At 41.9% G+C, this 19,785-nt stretch overlaps 1 protein-coding gene across 1 annotated transcript in view; it reads left to right on the forward strand.

The window, feature by feature from the left end:
• The window catches only part of LOC133957216 (kelch domain-containing protein 8B-like), a 154,144-nt gene that overhangs the window by 15,898 nt on the left and 118,461 nt on the right, over nucleotides 1–19,785 (forward strand). Inside the window, exon 2 of the mRNA XM_062392686.1 lies at nucleotides 16,440–17,843. Coding sequence (XP_062248670.1) covers nucleotides 17,453–17,843 — 391 coding nt within the window. The 5' untranslated portion in view covers nucleotides 16,440–17,452. The remainder of the gene's footprint in view (nucleotides 1–16,439; nucleotides 17,844–19,785) is intronic.

Raw genomic sequence — 19,785 nt, forward strand, 5'->3', positions numbered from 1 at the left:
CTTCAAGCAACGACCAGTTGTTCTTTGTTGCTAATGCGAGGAAGCCAGTTTGAGTGGGATATCACTTGAATTTGTTAGACGTGCTTACAGACGACTACCTGATAGTTTGGATTAACAAATTATCTGCTATATTTACCAAAAGCTGTTAAGTGTGAATTATCTCGGTCCAGTAGTGATGGGAAGTTCGGATCTTTTTACCGTGTCGGTTCTTTGATTCTCGTTCACTAGAATGAACGAATCTCTTTTTGAGTCATTCGTTCGTTTCAACGGGGGGGGGGGGGCTGCAAACGATCCAAAGACTCGTACCCGGCAGATGACCGAATCGTTCAACTCCCGACGTGTTTTGTTCACCTGCCCACAGCGTCTTCGGCCAACGTGTCGGCCACACAGAGCGAGCTCATCTCGCCGGTGGCCGCGGTGCGGGCGGCGGACGGGAAAATCGCTCCTTGGAAAAGCAAGCCGAGCTCCGGGGCGGCGGGGCTCCAGAGCCCCCCGGTCACCTACATGCACATCTGCGAGACGGAGGTGTTCAGCTGTTCCTGCTGAGGCCCGGAGCCTCCATACCGCTGCACGTCCACCCGGACATGAACGGAGATCTACGGAGCTGCTCATCCGCACGCTGCCAGCACATCCAGCTGGCCCGCCGCATCCGCGGACACAGAGCTTAAACTGCTGCTGATCCACTCACTATAACAACGCCTCATTCCTACACTTGAACATGAGCAGTTAAATAAAAATGTGGGAAAGAATACTGTACACTATCTAATATTGTGTTGGTCATATTTAAATCATTCATTACGGTTTTTTTTGGGGGGGGGGGAAGAGAGGATAAAATAAAAGAATCGCATATTAAATCTTAATCGCAATATTTGGGGGGAGAAATCGCAATTAGATTATTTCCCCATATCGTTCAGCCCTATTCAAAAGTCATAATGACTGGTTTTGTTATTTTCACTTTACATTTACACTTACAGTTTAGTGCAGTGTAATTATTTCCCGTGATAATTAAATGCCAGTGTGACTATACATGACAATTTAAAACCATACAAACTGTCATGTTTTACTGTATATAATAGAGGAGGTTTTCTTAAAAAAAATATGATCTGCCACACAAAAGCTGTCAGTCATGGCTGCTTTTTAACAGCGGTCCCGCGATAGGGAATGCGGTATCTGTTTCCTCTTCTGAGCCTGTGGAGGTCACGTGGAAAATGATCCAAAGACTCGTACCCGGCAGATGAACGAATCGTTCACCTCACGACCTTGTCTTCAGATCAGTGACTCGTTCTTCTGCCAACAGAGTCTTCGGATCAGTGATTCGTTCATCTGCCGGATACGAGTCTTTGGATCATTTTCCACGTGACCTGCAGCAGCCTATGCAACAGTCACGAGAAAATGAACGAATCACTCTTTGAGAGGAATCGTTACTCCCGAGTCCTTGTAACGATTCGTTCAAAACGAACGAATCGTTCACGAACGACACAACACTACGGTCCAGTAACAAACCATAGGGAATTAGGAATCCTCTATAGACCACATGTAGTAGGATCTAATTATACGTGAACAGAATTATTGTTTAAAGAGTTTTTCCAAAATGAATACTAGCATTTGCTAATTAAATCCAAAATTTTCACTCTATTATTCTGTCTAAATGATTTTCCTCCAGTGTTAGCTCTGTTGTATGCCAGAACCACTTCTACAACAATAAAACGAGTGGACAGAGATGGGCCCTCTGGGTATTGAATAAAAGCACGTGCCAGAACTTTCTATAGTAAGGAAAAGGTTGTGCTGTTGGTGAATGTGAGGACAAGGCATCACTGCTTGAGTGTTTTCAGAGATGGTGATTTACTGACTGCTTAAGCGTAGTTTATCCCTCGAATTGATGTCGTTTCCGCTGCCGTCCGGTGTCGTTTCGGTTGGTTACGCACATCCCAATGTTATAACCTGGTGTGTGGCTAGCCTTTTGCAAACATGGATCCGCTGGAGGCAAGAGACTGCGATTAGAGACCAACAGAGATCTCTACAAGCCATCATTAATGAAGGAGCTTAGAGATTCACAGATGGCTCCTGGAGGGGGATTACAGACACTGTTGGTAAAGACAGAAAAAAGACTACGACTGGTTTGTCAAGGCAAAGAAGCATAACAAGCCATATGTGGCGCTTTTCTCAAACTGACAATTCAGGAAAGTAAACAGAAAGAGTTTCCGTGTCACAGTTCAATACAGCAGTGTTTCTGTATACAATGGGCCTGATCTACTAAGATCACAAACAAAGAGCGCTAAATTGCGTGTGCATTACACGTTTCCACGTTTGGTTAGTGGCCGTTTTGCGGGTGATCTACTAAAAATAATTGTGCAAATGATAACACGTGCAAATATCATAAAGGCAGTACTTAAATGATGTGTTTTGCGTCCTTTACTGGTTTCCATTATGGAGAATTACGGAGAAAAGAGTGAACACAAGCACAAAGCAAAATGTAATGCCATGGAATTGGGGGTGTTAGTGGAAGAGGCAAAAAAATGTTGTTGAGCGACAGCAAAGAAATATTTATATAACTCAAAGAAACGCGATATGGGAGAGTATCTGCGAAGAGGTTAATCCTGTGGGGAAAACAAAATGAAGAACCGATGAAATTAAGAGAAGATGGCAGGACATAAGAAGAAGAACAAAAGAAGAAATAGCTCATAATAAAACCTCGGCAAATAAAACAGATGGGGGTGCCGGTGGGAGAGATGCCTCTGACCTATATTGCGCAGTTCACTGTCTATGGCACAAACACCAAAAAGAGGTGACAGTAGGGCCATTGGAGCACACACAGAGCACACACAGGCAGCAGGTCTGCACTCTACCTGGTGTGATGGTGGCAATCAGTGCCCTGGAGAGAGAGGTATTACTTTAGCCTCTCTCAATCCAAACATGTTACCACGAGCAGATGAACCTGTATCTCTGTCTTCTTCCGGACGTCGCTTCCTCACCACAATAACTGCAGCCATCTGTGCTCAGCGCTGTGGCAATGAGCACCTATCGTTCAAAGGTATGAAATAAAGACGCAGTCACAACCACTGCAATTATTTGGTAAATCACATTGCGTTTGCTAAATTAAAGTATTTGCGTCTACTCCACCCAATATTTAGCGCTGGGGTAGAAAAGCCTGATATTGCATGTTCATTGAGTTAAACACATTAAATGGACAGCAGGTGTTATTCTGCACACAATCCTCAGTGCGGACAATTAGTAGATCAGCTTTCATGTTCTTTTTGCGCTTTAAATCAAGTTTGCACACGTTTTTGCACACACAAACCTTTGGCGGATCAGGCCCAATATTTACAGGGCACTCACGGTATCAGTCTTTCGCAAATACAGTGTAGGCCTTTAATTCAGTCAAGGCCATTAGCTAAAGAAAAACAAAACAGGGAATAACCAATCCATCAGATGATTTCTTCCTGACACAGACTTTAGAGAGAACACAGTGACTTTACAACTCGTTTTTCAAAAGTAAAACAGGCACTCCTCTCCGACCCCTTCACTCATTGCTGTGCTGCTTACTAGTCACTTCTGTACTGTATATTGGTTCAGGACACGGGCTGTTGTCTAGGGTTGTGATTTGATTATTGACTGATTTGGGGGTGTGTCTGTAGAAAACTTGAGTGAGTGAGAACTCTCTGATAGGTGGGCGGTGACATCATCAAACTCTGGACGTAGTAAATTCACGGGCAATATCGATGTGGGCAAGAATGATCGTGGTCATGTCCATATATCGACTAATCAACATGTTTGACTCTGTACTTCATCTAATGTGTTGATCCAGGTTAGCTGCAGTTGTAGTTGAATTTGAAATGACTGTAGCCTTGAATTGAAAATGCTTTCGTTCAGTCAGCCAGCTTGTTTGGTGTTTCTCAAGTTTTGTCTGTGATGATACACCAGTTCTCACACAGATGTAAAAAAGATGCACCTATGCAGTCGATCCTTCAATTACTCAAACAGAGTGCGATTGTAATACTAGATATGGAGTAACTGTACATGAGTGTTTGTGGCTTTTATCTCTCAGTTGTTTGAGGCTGGGAGAAAGTGAGGGCCACACAAAGAGGATTACATGGAGAAGATTAAATGGTGCAGATTGAAGAGAAACAAGCAGCTTAATACTAACAGTCTTGTATGTACCCATGGGGTCATGACACTGGGGATGTGATTGCTTATCATTTTGCGTTCCTCTACCAGCCAGCCTTCATCCCCGATGATGTCACTGGGGCTGTCTCCGTGGAGACAGGTAGTCGAGCGGCTGATTGGACAGTTAACCTCCGGGGCATCTACGCCGGCTGTGCTTGCTGTTCCTCTTAGTGGGACTGATGGGAAATGTGTGCCCGAGAGAAACACTTTCATTTATTCTCCCAGGCCGACAGTTTGCATTGATATTATTCCCATGCAAACACATTTTTCTTTGCTCTTGCTGCCTCATTGACTGTGACCATCCTCTCCCTCTGCTCTCTATGCCTCACCAGAGCCATCCCTGTTTTTCTCTCTCTCTATTTTATTCCTGTTTACCCATCCTCCTCTATTAGCCTCTCCATCTCTTTATCTTTACGCGTGTCTTAATCTTTTCCTTTTATGCACATTACAATGTCTTGTGTGTTTTTCTTTTATGTTCTCTCTTCCTCTCCTACTCTTGTCTGTCTGTATGCTGTGAACATCCTCACATCCTCTCCACTCTTTTTCTTTTTACGTGCAGGTCTCTCTGTATAGCCTGCTTTTGTTCGTGTCTGAATGTGTGTATTTGTGTCTCACTCCATGCAAGAGTACTGTCTCACTAAATAATTTTTTCACACTGGTTGCCCTGATCTCCATTGAAATTCACCCCCCCTGGTTAAGAGACACTGGTTCCAGTATTAAATCCCCGTCTAGTGGTGACTCAGGGTTCATGGACGCTGGGATGACTGAGCCAGACACCATTCACAGAACTGTAACCTCAGGTGGCTCTCACAGCCAGGAGTTTAATGTTTGAATTTCCCTGATGTAAATATTGGCTGGTACAGAATGACACACTGCCAACCTTTAACCTGTCAATAATCTCAAGGTTTTCACTGCTGACTCACTGAGTAGACAGATGTAGACTGGTAGTCGACATTTACTTACACAATCTGATGATAATATCTGCACACTTCACTGAAATGGCAATTCCCTCACAAATTTGATTTAACCGCAGGGGTCTGTAAGCCCAGCTGGACAGTAATAAACATAAAGACTGAATGAAATGATTGGCTGGTGTACCTGTCTGTTGCTAACCGACCTTCCTCCCTACGCTCTCACTGCGTATGACCAGAGACTTCAGAGACTTACTCCAGAGAGTCATACACCGCTGAAGCAGAGACAAGAGCCAGAAGTTAGCAGGCCAGTCAGAAAAGTCGGCTCCAGTTGTCAATGCATGTTAATGTGATTTGTGTGCGTAGCTTTAGCAAGCGGGCCGCTGGGAGGAAGTGGGATGTATCAGTTGCATATTCTCAAAGTATCGCTGTTGCTTACATTTCCTGGTTTACCAACCCTTGTAAACAAGATATTACTTTGTTCGGTGGTGCAAATGTATTTAGAAATTATACTGATTAGTTGGTTAGGTGGCTAAGTTGATTAACAACAAAATTCAGATTTTTTATTACAGAAATTTAGGAATAATGCATATAAAGTTCCCAGAAGTAATTTTGCCCACGGTGCCATCTAAGTGAGGACCACTCCTTTTTGTCACATCGTATCCATGTTGTACATGTTTTGCTGTTGTACAGTAAAGCTAGCAATGGTTTACACCGGGTCATAGAACAAGTCCAACAAGGCTACCACAGCAGTAAAGCTGAGCCCTCCATTTTTTAAACTGAGTTAGCCTTGCGCTTTTATTTGCCATCTCAACTCTTTCCTGTTCTCAGTTCTCAGCAGAGCTTTCATTGCCAGTGTGACTGAGCCACATCAGAATAGTGATATTATTGTATAAGTGTGCTTTTTTTATACACTTAAACGTGTTTTGTTTGCTCAGAGCTATGTCTTTATAGTGGCATTATGGTGCTGCACTGGTTAGCACCGTTACCAGTGTGCATGCTCTTCCTCCATCTACAATGGGTGTCTACTGGTACGCTTGCTTTCTCCCACAGTCCAAAGACATGCTGTCTAGGTCATACCCTGCGTCGCAGGCTCAAGCTGCATTGACTTCTGCATATCACACTAGTATACAAAGAACGCCTCATTCATGCGCCACATAGACCACATACTCTTGTAGCAGAGGCTCTGAATTAAGACACAGATTAAGGATTAAAAGTCTTTATTATACACATAAATTACAAATAAATTACATAGTTTCTATAATATTTTTTCCGGGGGTCTGTAAACACATCACACATTCTTTTGTCCAGACTGAGATGCACCTCTGCAGCAGATCGGAGCCAGCCACTGTCGGACTATGTATCCAACCCTAGATCTGTGTGGGCCGTTTTTTCCCGCATCATCATCTCACTTGGTCAAACATCTCTTTGATCAAAAGTCTCACAGCCAGGGAGGATTGATTGGTTTCAGCTCTCTGGCCACTTCTGGCCCGACAGGAGGGAAACAAAAACTGAATGCCAGCTTGATTTTTAAAGGAAAAGACTAAAAGCCAAGTCTGTAATAAACACATTAGCTGTGTCCAAATTCAGGGTCTGCCTCCGTCATGGGCCACGTAGACCACGAAGGCCAAATTAAAATGACACTCTGGTCTACAGAGTGAAGCCAGGATTTCTGGCTTCACCAGCTTGTCCCGCCCTTATTGCTGTCGCCTAAAAACAGAGCTGCTGTTGGAAATGATGAGAAAGTGTATTGCCCCTTACACTTTCTCATCTCGTCTGGACGACGCAATTGTCGTCCAGATTTATGTCTTCAAATGCAGCCTCCGAAGGATACAACCCCTGAATTGAGACACAGCTTGTATCTTTCTATAGATTTTGGGCTTTAAAGAAGAAAGTTGTATGATTGTTTTATTTGATAGTGATGGGAAGGATGAAAAGGTCCTAACAGGTCCTAAACAAAAATTTAGTTTAGTTTATCTTCATAGCTTGTCGTCCACTCACCCCTAGAACTTATAATTTTGAGGGTTAACATTGAGGCCTTTTACAAATTGGGGGAGTTACTAATACATGACACAACATTTCTGAATACTTGTCTGTGACTATTCCTACTAGCAGTAATGCAAATTTGCAACAGTTTCAACAATCACTCAGTATTTGTTGTGAATAAATTCAGGGCAGCTCATGCTTCACAAGGAATGATTGATTCAACATCAGTCTGTGGAGAGCATCATCGCTTGTATCATCAAACTTTGCGATGATTAAATCGCCAAGAGGAGATTAAAACACTTTTAAGTATTCAAATCAGAGGGGGAAGCGAGCAGAGCAGCTGCTGTGATTACCCGCTTGTGTCGACACACTTCTCAGTTTGTACCAGAGAGACTCTCCAGCTCTGAGATGTGGGAAGTGAATCAAACACATTTGACCTTTTTGTTGAAAAAGATGTTTGAGAGATCTGCACACATTCTGTTTAGAGGTGAGATATGCTGGAATGAGGCAGCTGTCGAGTCAGCTGTCGTTGTTTCTCAAGGAGTTAAGGGCTTGTTTAAATTATCTTCATGTGCAATATTATATATGAAATATTATTATGTACTGTATATAATGAATCATATTTAAAAAACATTTCCATCCAGTGCAGCTGCAAGGCTTTGTTAGATCTGTGAGAATACTGTGCGATTACATTAAAAGCGCATTTTACGAATTTATGTTTTAATCATAACTTAGCATGATTTACTGTCATTTTATACTGCCATATGTTCAGGTTGGGGAAGGTTCTTGTATGTATGTAAATTTATGTAAATGTATAAAACCAATAAATATATGTTTAAAAAAAACAAACGCATATTACAAACAAACATTAAATTCATAAAAGTTTTTCAGTGAATTTGGCTCCTAATATTCGAAGTTAAATGAAAAAGTAATACCCCCCTCATCAGTCCACCCTCAGTCCCCCTGAACAACAAAGTGAAAACAGAAGTTTATACATTTCTTCAAATTTTTAAATGGAAAAACTGAAATATGATATTCAAAGAATCTGACCCTTTGCTCTGATATAGCTCAAGTGCCTCCCATAAATCTCAATCCTCAGTGAGATATTTCTGCGTCTTGATTTGACTCCATCCATGGTGAATTGAATTTACTGCATTTCACTTCAAAAGGCTCACACCTCTCTCCAGGTCTAACAGCAGATGAGCCAAAAACCAAGCCATGAGTTAAATGAGCTGTCTGCAGAGCTCAGGAACGGGACTGTGTTAAGGTTCAGGTCTGGGGAAGGTTCCAAAAAGGAATTCCACACTGTTGAAGCTTCCTAGGAGGACAGCCTCTAATAATTCTTAAAGGAGGAAGTTTGGAGTAAACCTCCCAGAGCTGGCCCCCCACTCAAACTGAGCAGTCCTTAGAAAAAGAGATGACCATAGGAGATGGGCTAAACTTCCACAAAGAGAACGGACTCTGCAGCACTCCATTGATTGGCCAGACTGAAGCCACTCTTCTGTGACCGTTTCTAAAGAAAGACGCACCTAATGGACTCTCAGACTGTGAGAAACAAGATTTTCTGGTCTGATGAAACCAAGATTGAACAGTTTGGCCTCAATTTTAATCGTCATGCCTGGTTTGCTCTGGACGTGAAGCTTAGAATTGAGGTCTAGGGGAGAATTGATTATTCTTTTCAAAGTTTCTCCCATGTATTGGCTGCATGTGTTACTCAAACAATTGAAGTTCACATTGGAATTCACATCATTCACTGAGCAGTAATTAAAGATTCACCTTGATACCTTAGACTGTGGGGGGAAACAAAATTTGAGGACAGAGTAAATATACTAATCAAACCACCGGGAGCATTGTTTGCTTGCATTTTTATTTCAAGCAATTATAATAAGTCATTATCTCATCACCAGCATAATCTCTGTCATTCATTCCCTGGGGCCTCTTTGTCGTCTCCTATTCCCGTTTTCACTATCACCACTCCCACATTGTTTATTATGTAAATGCTAGTGCATAGTTTATACAGTCTTGGAACCCAAGGCCAGCTCCTTTTTTTTTTGTTGTACGCAAAGACATTTTTAGATTAAATGATGAATATGAGAGAATGAGATCCGAATTATATCTTTTATGTCCTGCTATTTATTATCAGATGTGTTAAATAACATAGAACATAGCATGTTTTTCAGACAGCCCTTCAGTCTGCTCCTCAGAGGGTGAAAAGCAGCATGATTGGGTTAATGTCCAGTGATCGACATGGGTAATCTAAAACCTTCCCCCTGTTCCCCCTGATAAAGCCTTTGTTGTGTTTGCAAGGTATAATGTTGGACACATGTTTCTGTAAACTTCTGAATTGATTGTGCTGTTCCCATCATGAGTTACAATATCAACAAAAAGGCAGTCAGAGAGCCCACACCTTATGAAACTGCTTTGCCAGTTCCATGAGAAATCAAGGAAATTATTGAAAAACGCAATATTTCACAATTTTAAAGAAAGGGAAAATATAAATCCTGGATGTGCCTAAATTCTGCCTATTCCCCCAAAAATGTATGGGTTCTCCCCTGACCCATACTGCATCCTGTTAAACTGTCGTTTTTTGTGTAATTGTTTTGTAGATCTAACAAACACAGTTGAAACGTAACTTACAAGGAGGTAATAAATAAATAAATAAATATAAATATATCACACAAATCTCTCTGTCTCCGAGCAATTCCCCCAATGAGAATATACAATGAAAGGAAAACATTTGCTGCCAGTTTTGTTTCTGAAAATCACTGGAGTCTGAAAATATTGATGTCAGAATTGTTTTCATTATAAGAGACCCTCAAACATAAAGAGATTTTTGTACTTGTTGGATGCTCTGCCGATCTAGCAAACCCACACAAGACTTTTCCTATGGTAAACCCAGGGGTGTCCACCTGGACTATAACATGTTACTGGACTAGCAGCCTATAGAGACACTTCGATTTCTGTTTTGTTTGAATGGCAGCCAGCTACATCTGCTTCATGCTAAATTGTTATTAGTGACTACGATGGTTCACACCTAGAGGAGTAAAGGGTTAACATTGAGGGGTTAAGTTGATAAACTTGTCAGTCACCCAGTAAAGTTGTGCGTTATTATAATCTTGAATAGTTCTTAGAATGTGACATAAATTCCATTTGTTCTTAGCATCATTAGCATCATGCAAAATGAATTTGGTAGGCGTACACTGAAAGTATCCTCAGAGGTTTGCAACTACTGTCTCACGGGAAGAGTCCTAGCTGATGATTTTATTTCCTGCCTCAGTAGAACGCCCTCGGGAAACTTCTGCAAAATACCTCCCTCACAGTTGTGCCACTTATTTCAGCAGGATAACAGTAATTGATGCAACACTAAAGAAAGGTTTAGGGGCCCCTCCAGACCAAAGCAATTATTTTGAGGAGAGATATCATTTTTGCTTTCTTATCCTTCATTTGTTATTCATGCTAACAGTGTATCTGTAGAGTGTTGGGATATCTGTTTGAAGGTCCAGACTTACATATCCCAGCTAATTTTTGCATTGCTGTTAAACGTTATTCGTATATATTTGTGTTCAACATACAATTAAATGTTTTAATGAAGAATTGTGAAAATGTCAATTTGTCCAATATTAGCTTCTGTGCTACTAGATCCAAATTAAATGATTTATGTTTGTGTTTAGTGCTAATTAGCATTTGTATTGAAACTGCATGTTATCATGCCGCTATGAGTACAGTGATCATAGTGGTACTGAACTTAATCTCTAGTAGATTGGTTTGATTGATTGGATTTGAAATGAGGGGGCTGCTTGGTATCTCAGGCTGAATATTTAACTGTCATGGTTTGTTACTAGCACTGATGGATGAGGGCCCCATAGGATTAAGATTGTGACTATATCCATCAATCAACTTTTCAAGAACAGCTGTAAATCTATATTCAGTGGTGGGATTGGGATGAATTTTCTTCTCCAGAGTGCTATCGCCTAGACTGTGCTAAACGTGCACCATCGCTGCAGAGAGTTAATCATGCATTAAGTTGCTCCTTTTGCAAAACTGCTCCACCAAGATAAATGATACCAGTTCCACATTTTCTAAGTGAAAGCGGAACTGCAGGATCCCTCAGGCGATACACTGCCGTAAATGCACTCCATGAGTCCCCCCATGTAAGCTGTTGTTTAGTTGTCGACTCATATATTCGGTTGTCAGCATGTGTTACTGGTAGGGACAGAGCACCCCGGGGATCTGCCATGCATGCTCCAGCACTGCACCATTCACAGCTGATAATCAGAATGTATAATAATCTCCAGCGGCTGAGCAGTAGGAGAACAGTCTGTACTCTTTAGCCTGCTGGTATTTTATAATGGAACTGCTCAATTAAATCCTGAAATGAATTACCTACACTACTTTCAAAACAGGCAATTTACTACTTCATATAATCTCAGCCTTCAGGTAACCTATATTTGGCATCATCTAGCAAAGCTTGCATTGGAGAGAGAGAGAATGAGTGTGAGAGGAATGAGATCATTTTCAAGTACTGAATTGTGAATGACATCGCGGGCATAACTTTGAGAATGCTGTGTCTGCTTATCCGTCTGATAGACCAACAGGCAGATATACAGGAAGGACTGATGTCATCTCTGCCTTGTCGCTTTGAGGATGTGGGTGTACAGTTTGTTATTATAAGCTTCTGATGTTAAATTTAGCAGCAAGACTTACTTGTGTGTTTTCCATTTTATAAAAACCTGCATGTTGCCAAACTTTTATAACGAAGCAGTATGAGCTTGCCTCCCCAAATCATAGACCACTGATAAATAATATAAAAAGAGCTTAGATCAGATACTATATTTTTATGTAGTTGTCTTCTTAAGCTACAGCGACATTATCACATGCATGACTGTGTATGTTGTTTATGCCTGCCATCCAGACATCTTCAGAGTTTAAGAACCTGAACCAGAGGAGCTTTGGAAACCCTGCTGGCCCCGTTATAGAACAAAAAGGCAGAAATGGAGATGTAAAGAAATGATGAAAAAATGTATTCCTGCTCTGATCAAAGTCTAATCACCTCCTGCTGTATCTCCACCACTCACACACACACACACACACACACACACACACACACACACACACACACACACACACACACACACACACACACACACAGCAAATGGTGTTTTATGCTTACCAAACTTTACATAATTTGCCCGGTGGACTGTCTAAACATCCAAAATGGTTTTACCCTCCTCTGCAGGCAGACATAACTTGTTGTAACATTCTGCTTTAGCTCTGCATGTTCCTGTTATGACTATGCAGGCAGTCTGGTGCATATAAGATGTGAACTGCATGCCAAGCGAGCAATCACAATAAATAATTTCATAAACAGTCAAGGCCTACCTCATTCCTCTGCTTGCTGACTGTTTTTTTACCCAGACATAGCAACGTGTTCACAAGCTGTGGGGTCAGTCTGGGGACATTCAGTTGTCTGCAGCAGAGAATATCTGCTCTTATGGTACAAATATCCAAGGATTTATCTGTTGGTATTAATCAGTTAACATTTTTTAACAGTTGATAATGAACAACAATGATAAGTACATGGAACCCACGATGTTGCCAAATGGTCGCAATTGTGATTTCTGTGTCATAAAAACTCAAAAGGTGTTTAGTTTGTCCAGTCTGGGCTACTGTCAAAAGCATGGCAGCCACAAATTATTTTAAGTATTAAAATATAAAAGGGCCAATTCTAGAGTAAAGAAAACAACAATTTGTACAATTTAGATCATTATAAACAATATCACTAGGATTATTTTATAGTACATTTCTGCCAATAAACCCATTTCAACTAAATATTTCCAACTGAACCGTTAATGCTGTTTTTCTTTACCATGTCAGATTTGTGCTCCTCAGGCTGACGGCCGGATGGTCATTTAATAGTTCTCCTAAACTCTCCTGCTTTTTGCCAAACTATTGTTTTGGACAAACCTTTTTTGAGCCTCATTTTTCTCTTCCTCACTTGCACGGTCACCTTCTTTACTCATGGTGAGAGACAACCTTAATTTACATGGCAACTCTCAACTCTGCCCACGTGTGACCTTGGTTATGCCTGATCTTTGTTTGTCAATGAAATATGTTATAGCCAGGCTAACATCCGCCAAGGAGATTATGTTTTCATCTGTTTGTTTGTAGAGGTGGAACCCAGGAAAGAATAAATCCCAATTTTGAGCCGATCTTAATAAAATACACAATTCTAGGAATTGCACATAATATACAGGATTTCCCTCAGAGCTATTTCAATCAGGGGCGGTAGTGGGGCTGCACCTGTATGCGCACCAACGCAGCTCACATGAGCAACATATTCCAAGACAGCTACACAGACGACTGCATGCAACCACATTAAAGATCTCTTATATTATTTTAAGATGTGTTAAATGAAACCATGGCAGTACACATTAGAATATAGCAGGCCGCCACAGTCTAACTAATCACTCTGATTTGACATGGTGAGATAGGGAATTAACCCTCTAGTTCCAATCACTTTTGAACCCTTACAATTTGAGCTCTATATATATTTATATGGACTGTTAATAGACTCCCTCTTGTCTTCCATTGGTGAACAGACACAAGTCACAACAAAACTCATGTATTTTTCAGTATATTACAAAAATACCATAATGTTTTATTTCAAGGTAAATCCCCAACCTCTACCAGATAGTATGCTGATAATCAATCTTTTCCCTAGACTCACTCGCAAGCACCCATACGCAAAGCTGTTCAAATTCCCATTCACAGCATATGCAAATACATCAACACACACATTGATAGGTGTGGAGACACACCAACCTCCCTGTTGTTGTCCTCATTTCTCTTTTCCCCTCACTTGTAAAAAGGTCAGCGTGTCTACAGGGCTCAAAGCACTAATTGGGGGCTGGAAGACGGCATCATTAATTATGAATATACTGTACTCTGCGTGTGCGTGTGGGTGTGCGTGTGTGTGTGTGTGAGTGAAAGCTGGAAGACGAGGACAGCAGAGAGACATATATACTGTGCTGCTTCTTCTCTCCTTCTCTCCTCCCAACTGCTATATGTTATTTTCCAAACAACCCTCAGGTCACAGTGATCTCGAAACACAAACACACACACACACACACACACAAACACACATACACACATACACACACAAATCCAGTGCCGATAATAACTCAGTAATTCTGAATGCTAGGCTGGACAGGAGTATGTGTTCTTACTCCGTTTTTCTCCTCCACATCAGCCTTGAGTCATCCACGTAGATAAATTTGGAAGCAAGAATAGAAAATTGGAAAATCAGGAAATGTCACAAAATATGGGGAAAGAATCCCAAAACTCTCTCAGGATGCAAATGTTTAATCTGTTAAATATCCTGAAAAAAGTCTTGATTTATGTCTCCCTACATATTATCCTTCATGCCCACTTTTTTTTACAATAAAAACATCCCTCTACCTCATATTTATTAATACTTGTCCGTTTTCAGCATCAATAGTTTCCACCATGTTCCTAAGAGTTCTGCTGCTGCTCTGCTGAAATTGCATTTGCATGCGGCTCGAAAACTACATGACTCATTTGCATTGAAAAAACATTTTATGTTTTAAGTACTTTAGTGAGTAATGCCGGAAAGACAATATATTTTTACTTGAATGAAGCTCGTCTCAGATCATGGTCAGACTCACTTCTTTCTTTAAAAGGACACCAGCCCAGCAGTGGAGAGGTGAAGTGCCACCACATTGGAGATATCAGCAGAATTCCCTGTAAGCAAGGGGGTGTGTTGATGAAGTTTGTAACATGTAAACTGAAAAAAAATAAATGAAATAAAAATATCTCAGTGTAGAAGATTGGAGCCATTCAAGATTCAAGATTTTTAATATCAAATGCACAACAATAACATTAAGCAGTCGCTGGCAGTGCAATTCTTGAGTCACAGGCTCTCTTCTAGCAATGCTCAAGTAATTACAACCTGTAAAATAAAATAGAAATAGTAAAAAATAGAATAAAATAGAATATCAATATTTAAAATAGAAATAAAGTATATATATCTTAATATATATATAAACAGCTGAAGAGAAAATAAAACAACAATAGTGCATTTATGTGCAATATGCAAATATGTCCCGGTGCTGGTCTGGTGGAATTATTGCAGTTCAGAGTTTAAAATTCTTATGGCCTGGGGGATGAAACTCTCTCTGAGCCTGGTGGTGCGGGCCCGGATGCTTGCTGTACCGTGCAGGTGTCAATGTGTAAATCAAAACGTGATCTCCACAGTAGATAGTAGTAGTTTCATCCTTTCGCTGCCTGCTGCTCCACTCCTCACCTGAACGCACCAGAAAATTCTCTGTTGTTGTGAACGTGCAGTATCCTCTATTTAGCTGCCACAGTATTCTTGACCTTTACTGGCTCATCCTGTTTTGTTTGGAAGCTCATACTTGTTGTTCTGGCTGCAGTCGGCGTGATGCAAGAACTTGGTCTGGGTCGGCAGTGAGCGCCAGTGTTGCTTCTAAAAGAACTGAAAGGAGGTGGCTTTCACCTGAGGGGGAGGGGTGTCTTCCTCAGCACATAGCTGTTGCATCATGATGGAAATATATGGAAACTATTTAAAAGGCACTGGATTATCTACAAGATGTGAACATATGTGGGTTATTATCATGATATCAATTGTTCATTGTTTAGTCTTTTGTCTGCATTGTGAGTCAATTCTGTGGGATATGCTTGTCTTATTTTCACGTCTTGCCACAGACAAATAAACATGATGTTGTTTACAAGGTGCCTACATGTGTAACAGCTTTGTCTGAAACCTTTCTTTCATCCTCCCTCCTGTAACATTTACATTCACAGCAAAAAAATACTTTTAACGAGCACAGTTTATGTGAACACAGAACTGATTCGATTTAACTGCTTCTTTTCATGGCAGAAATTAGTATGTTTTTACGAAGCGAAAATGACCGTAAAATCTTTTTTACAAAAATATGTAAACTTTGCAATTAATATGCGATCCAAAACATTGGGGTCGATCCATACAGATCACGGATGAAGCGTGGCTACACCAGTAGTTGTATTTGTATGTAGAAGCACTGCATGTCTTGTTAGTACTGACAGTTTACCACTGCTTGACTGTATTTCTTTGTCTCATGTAGCTGAGGCAACTCTCACGTCTCACCATCACAGCACCTTGTATTGCTTTATCACAGTGCTGTTTTTGGACTGAACACCTGTTACACTGGTTAGACAGCGTATTACTTAAAGGAGTATGACATAAACTCTAATTGTTGAGAGTATAAACAAGATGTTCTTCATTTCCTGAATTAAAAATGTCAGTCTAGCTCTTAATCTACACTCCAACGTCTAATCCGGGGTTGTCTTTTCTTACAGGCTGGGCGTCGCCAGGGGAACCTCATCCTCTCCGAAGCTTCCAGGAAGCTGCGGAGCACGTAGCTCAGAAGTTGCTTCCCCTGACAGCGAGTCCTCGAACGACTCTCCTGGGACTCGGAGAGCTCGTTTAATTAAAGGTGGAAATTCTGCAAGAAAGTCGTGCAATCACCAAACCCCGAAGATCTTTAAAAAATTCGCTTTATTTATTATAGGACTTTTTTCACTGCACGCTGAGTCACCAGGGTGCAAATACAGCTGTGGAACTGCAGCTGAGGACTGGAGCTCCTGTAATATTGTCTTTCTGTTCGAAGATAGAAGATTCCCTGCTGCGACGGCTTTCTCTTGGATTATCAGGTCACTGGTGAATGTCAGTGCTCCGTCACTTTCCCTCGCTTGGTCTTTGATCCAGGGCCATCTCCCCGCTGCCCCTATTTCTTTCCCATTTCATACGCAGCTGACGTTGAGGTTTAAGTGGTATTAAGTATTAACCTTCGGGAAATCCTCTTTTTTTCCCACTGGAATATACTCAAGCCAAACCTTTAACCAGCCCTATCGGCACAATGTGGTGAGGAAGAAGAGAGAGAGAGGAACAGAGGGGATTGAAGGGCAGATGGCTTCACTGCTCCAAAACACCAACAGCCGTATGAATAAAACATTTGAATAGAGAGAGTCGTGACTTCTGGGTGAGGAGTGTTAGACACCCTCCTCATACCCTCTCTCTTTCTTTTTCCCTATTCCGTCCTCTCTCCTCACTAGCATTCATATCCTTTTCATCCCTACACACCTCTCCTCCTCCCTCTTTTCTCTTTTCCCCTGTGAACTTAAGAGTTCAGGTGGTCACTCAAACAGACAGAAACAAGCTTGTGCTTCCACTTGTTTCATCTTCTCTCGCCGAGTTTAGTTCCGCCTCTGTGTGTCCCCTCTCTCACTCGACCCGTCCCTCCTGCAGCACCTCCTCCCCCTCCTCCGGCACGCTGTGTGATGGTGCGTCCCCTCCTCTTGGCCCTGGAGACATGCCCGTGCAGGAGATGGAGGTGAGTCCTGTCAAGTCCCTGTACTGGGAGCAGTTCCCCCCCATGTCACAGCGCCGTGTCTACTGCGCCCCCGTCTACCAAGAAGGCCTGCTCTACGTGCTGGGGGGCTGCAACGAGACCGGCATGCCCCTGGACAGCGTCGAAGTCTTGGATGTAGAAAGCCAGGCATGGAGCCAGTTGCCCCCGCTGCCCACTGCACGGGCGGGCGCTGCGGCTGTGGCACTGGGGGCCCAGGTGATGGTGCTCGGGGGCATGAATCAGCAGCAGACCCCGCTGGCCTCCGTGGAAATGTACCACCCTGATGAGGGCAAGTGGGAGACGAAGACCAGCCTGAGTCAGCCATCTATGGGCATCACCACAGTGGAGAAAGGTAAGAAAGTGGAATGCATGTGCAGCAGCTGTTAGGAAAGAGAGATCCATTCTTTTTAATCCGTCAGACAGTATTTTCTCGACAGAATATTCTCTGTATTTTCAGTTCACTTGGTTGCTGCTTCAACAAAGTAACTTACCGGCTGCTTCACGTTAATGGGCTCCGCTCCTCTCATCGGAGGGTCGCTGTTTGAGTTATTAGTGGCAGGGCCCAGGGACCTCTGTGTGTGTGTCTGCTCCCATTCAGAGGAGTCTGGGTCACACACACAGACACACAACGTTTTGCTCACTGTATTTCACCTGATGGCCTATACGATGATCGCTGCTTTTAAAACTGTGTCGTAAAATGTGAGCATTGTCACTCTCTGGGGAGTTCACAAAAAATATGAACGTGTTCAATGATCAACAATGTGACTGCCGGTTGCTGGTCAAAAATAGAACTTGAGGAGAACTGAGGAAGAGGCTTCTCCTTTCTCATACTTATGGTTTTGGTATTGAAAGATAAGGCTGCCTATATTACTGTCTTTGCTTGGTTGGCAGATTGGTGGAGTGTGTAATCCCTCACGTATACTCTACTGCTGCTGCATAAAATGGATCCAAATACCTGAACAGCTTTAGTTTGACAGGTTTTCTTGACTGCGGTGCTCATTTGAATCCCACTTCCAGATTTTACTTTTTTGGGGGACTGTGAGTTCCACTCGTCAATTACACCAAAAAAAACATAATCCCGGCTCATGACGAAGTTATGAGGTAGAGTTTACTGCAGCTTTGAAAAATGTATCTGACTATACGATTCACAAGAAAAGAAAAAAAACAACAGCAACAAACTGTTTCCCCTGAAGCGGTGAAGTTAGTTAATTAGCTGCTCATTTTTGGAGAAGCCCCTCAGCGCCGGTGGAAATGCTACAGTGTCTCCTGAGTGGAAGCTCTCCTCCTGTGATTAAAGCAGTGTCACTGAGATCAATGGCTGCTCACATGAAGCCGGAGCTTAAGTTGGGCTTATGCTTGGTGAATATTGTACTGGTGCATTCCCAAGATTCTGATTATATAAATGGTCAAAATTTTGTGTGTGGGTGTCTGCTGCGATATCTCTTCATGCATGTGCACTTCCTTCACTTGGTCTCTAGAAGAATGTGGAACACGGCTCGCGTGGAGGAGCCTCGTCGTCATTCAGTCTGCACTGAATAAACACACTGGACTTAATGCTCATTCCTCAGGCGTGTGCAGGATGTCTGAGGTTGTGAATCTTGGCACAGATGAAAGGAGACTTGTGGGAGTGAGACAACAGAATGGTCTGATCACATACTGTTAAAGAAGAAATGACACACCCCACATCTGCAGCCGAATGGTCCGGAGAGATTTATATTCGGAATAGATTGATATTCGACTGAGAGTAGAAAAAAAACAGAGGGGGAATAAAAGTTAGGCACTCTTGCTGAAATCTCTCCTCTGTGCAGTTTCCTGTGTTTACATTTGGGGCTGCATGCTCCTGAGAGCGAGCTGATAAACTGAGGAATCAATATGACCTTTCAAGGTAATAGAGACAGAGTGGAGGAGCATTTCAATGTATTGTATTTTTATTCCATCTAAAATATTTCAAGCACAAGGAAAAAGCTGAGCACAGTGTAATCTGTGTGATTCTACCAGCATTTCTGGGAAATTTTATAGAAAAGATAGCTTTCAATTTCTTCACATGCAGAAACAACGCACTGTATAAAAATAGCATGGAGGGTTTTGCCCTTTAATAGCTTTACCAAAAATACAAGAGAAAGTGTAAACAAAAGAATTGTTTAAATTTCTGCTGTAGCGTGTTTGCCAACTTACTTAATTACTACAATTGTAAGGTTAACATAGTGTAACTTCAGAGCCTGGAGTTCGCGAGCTAATTATATGTTGGAAATTCCTTGTTCATGACTGGATCATCCACTGTGTCAGAGATGGTC

Source organism: Platichthys flesus, chromosome 7 (assembly GCF_949316205.1).
Source record: "Platichthys flesus chromosome 7, fPlaFle2.1, whole genome shotgun sequence".
In the NCBI taxonomy this organism is placed as follows: Eukaryota; Metazoa; Chordata; class Actinopteri; order Pleuronectiformes; family Pleuronectidae; genus Platichthys; species Platichthys flesus.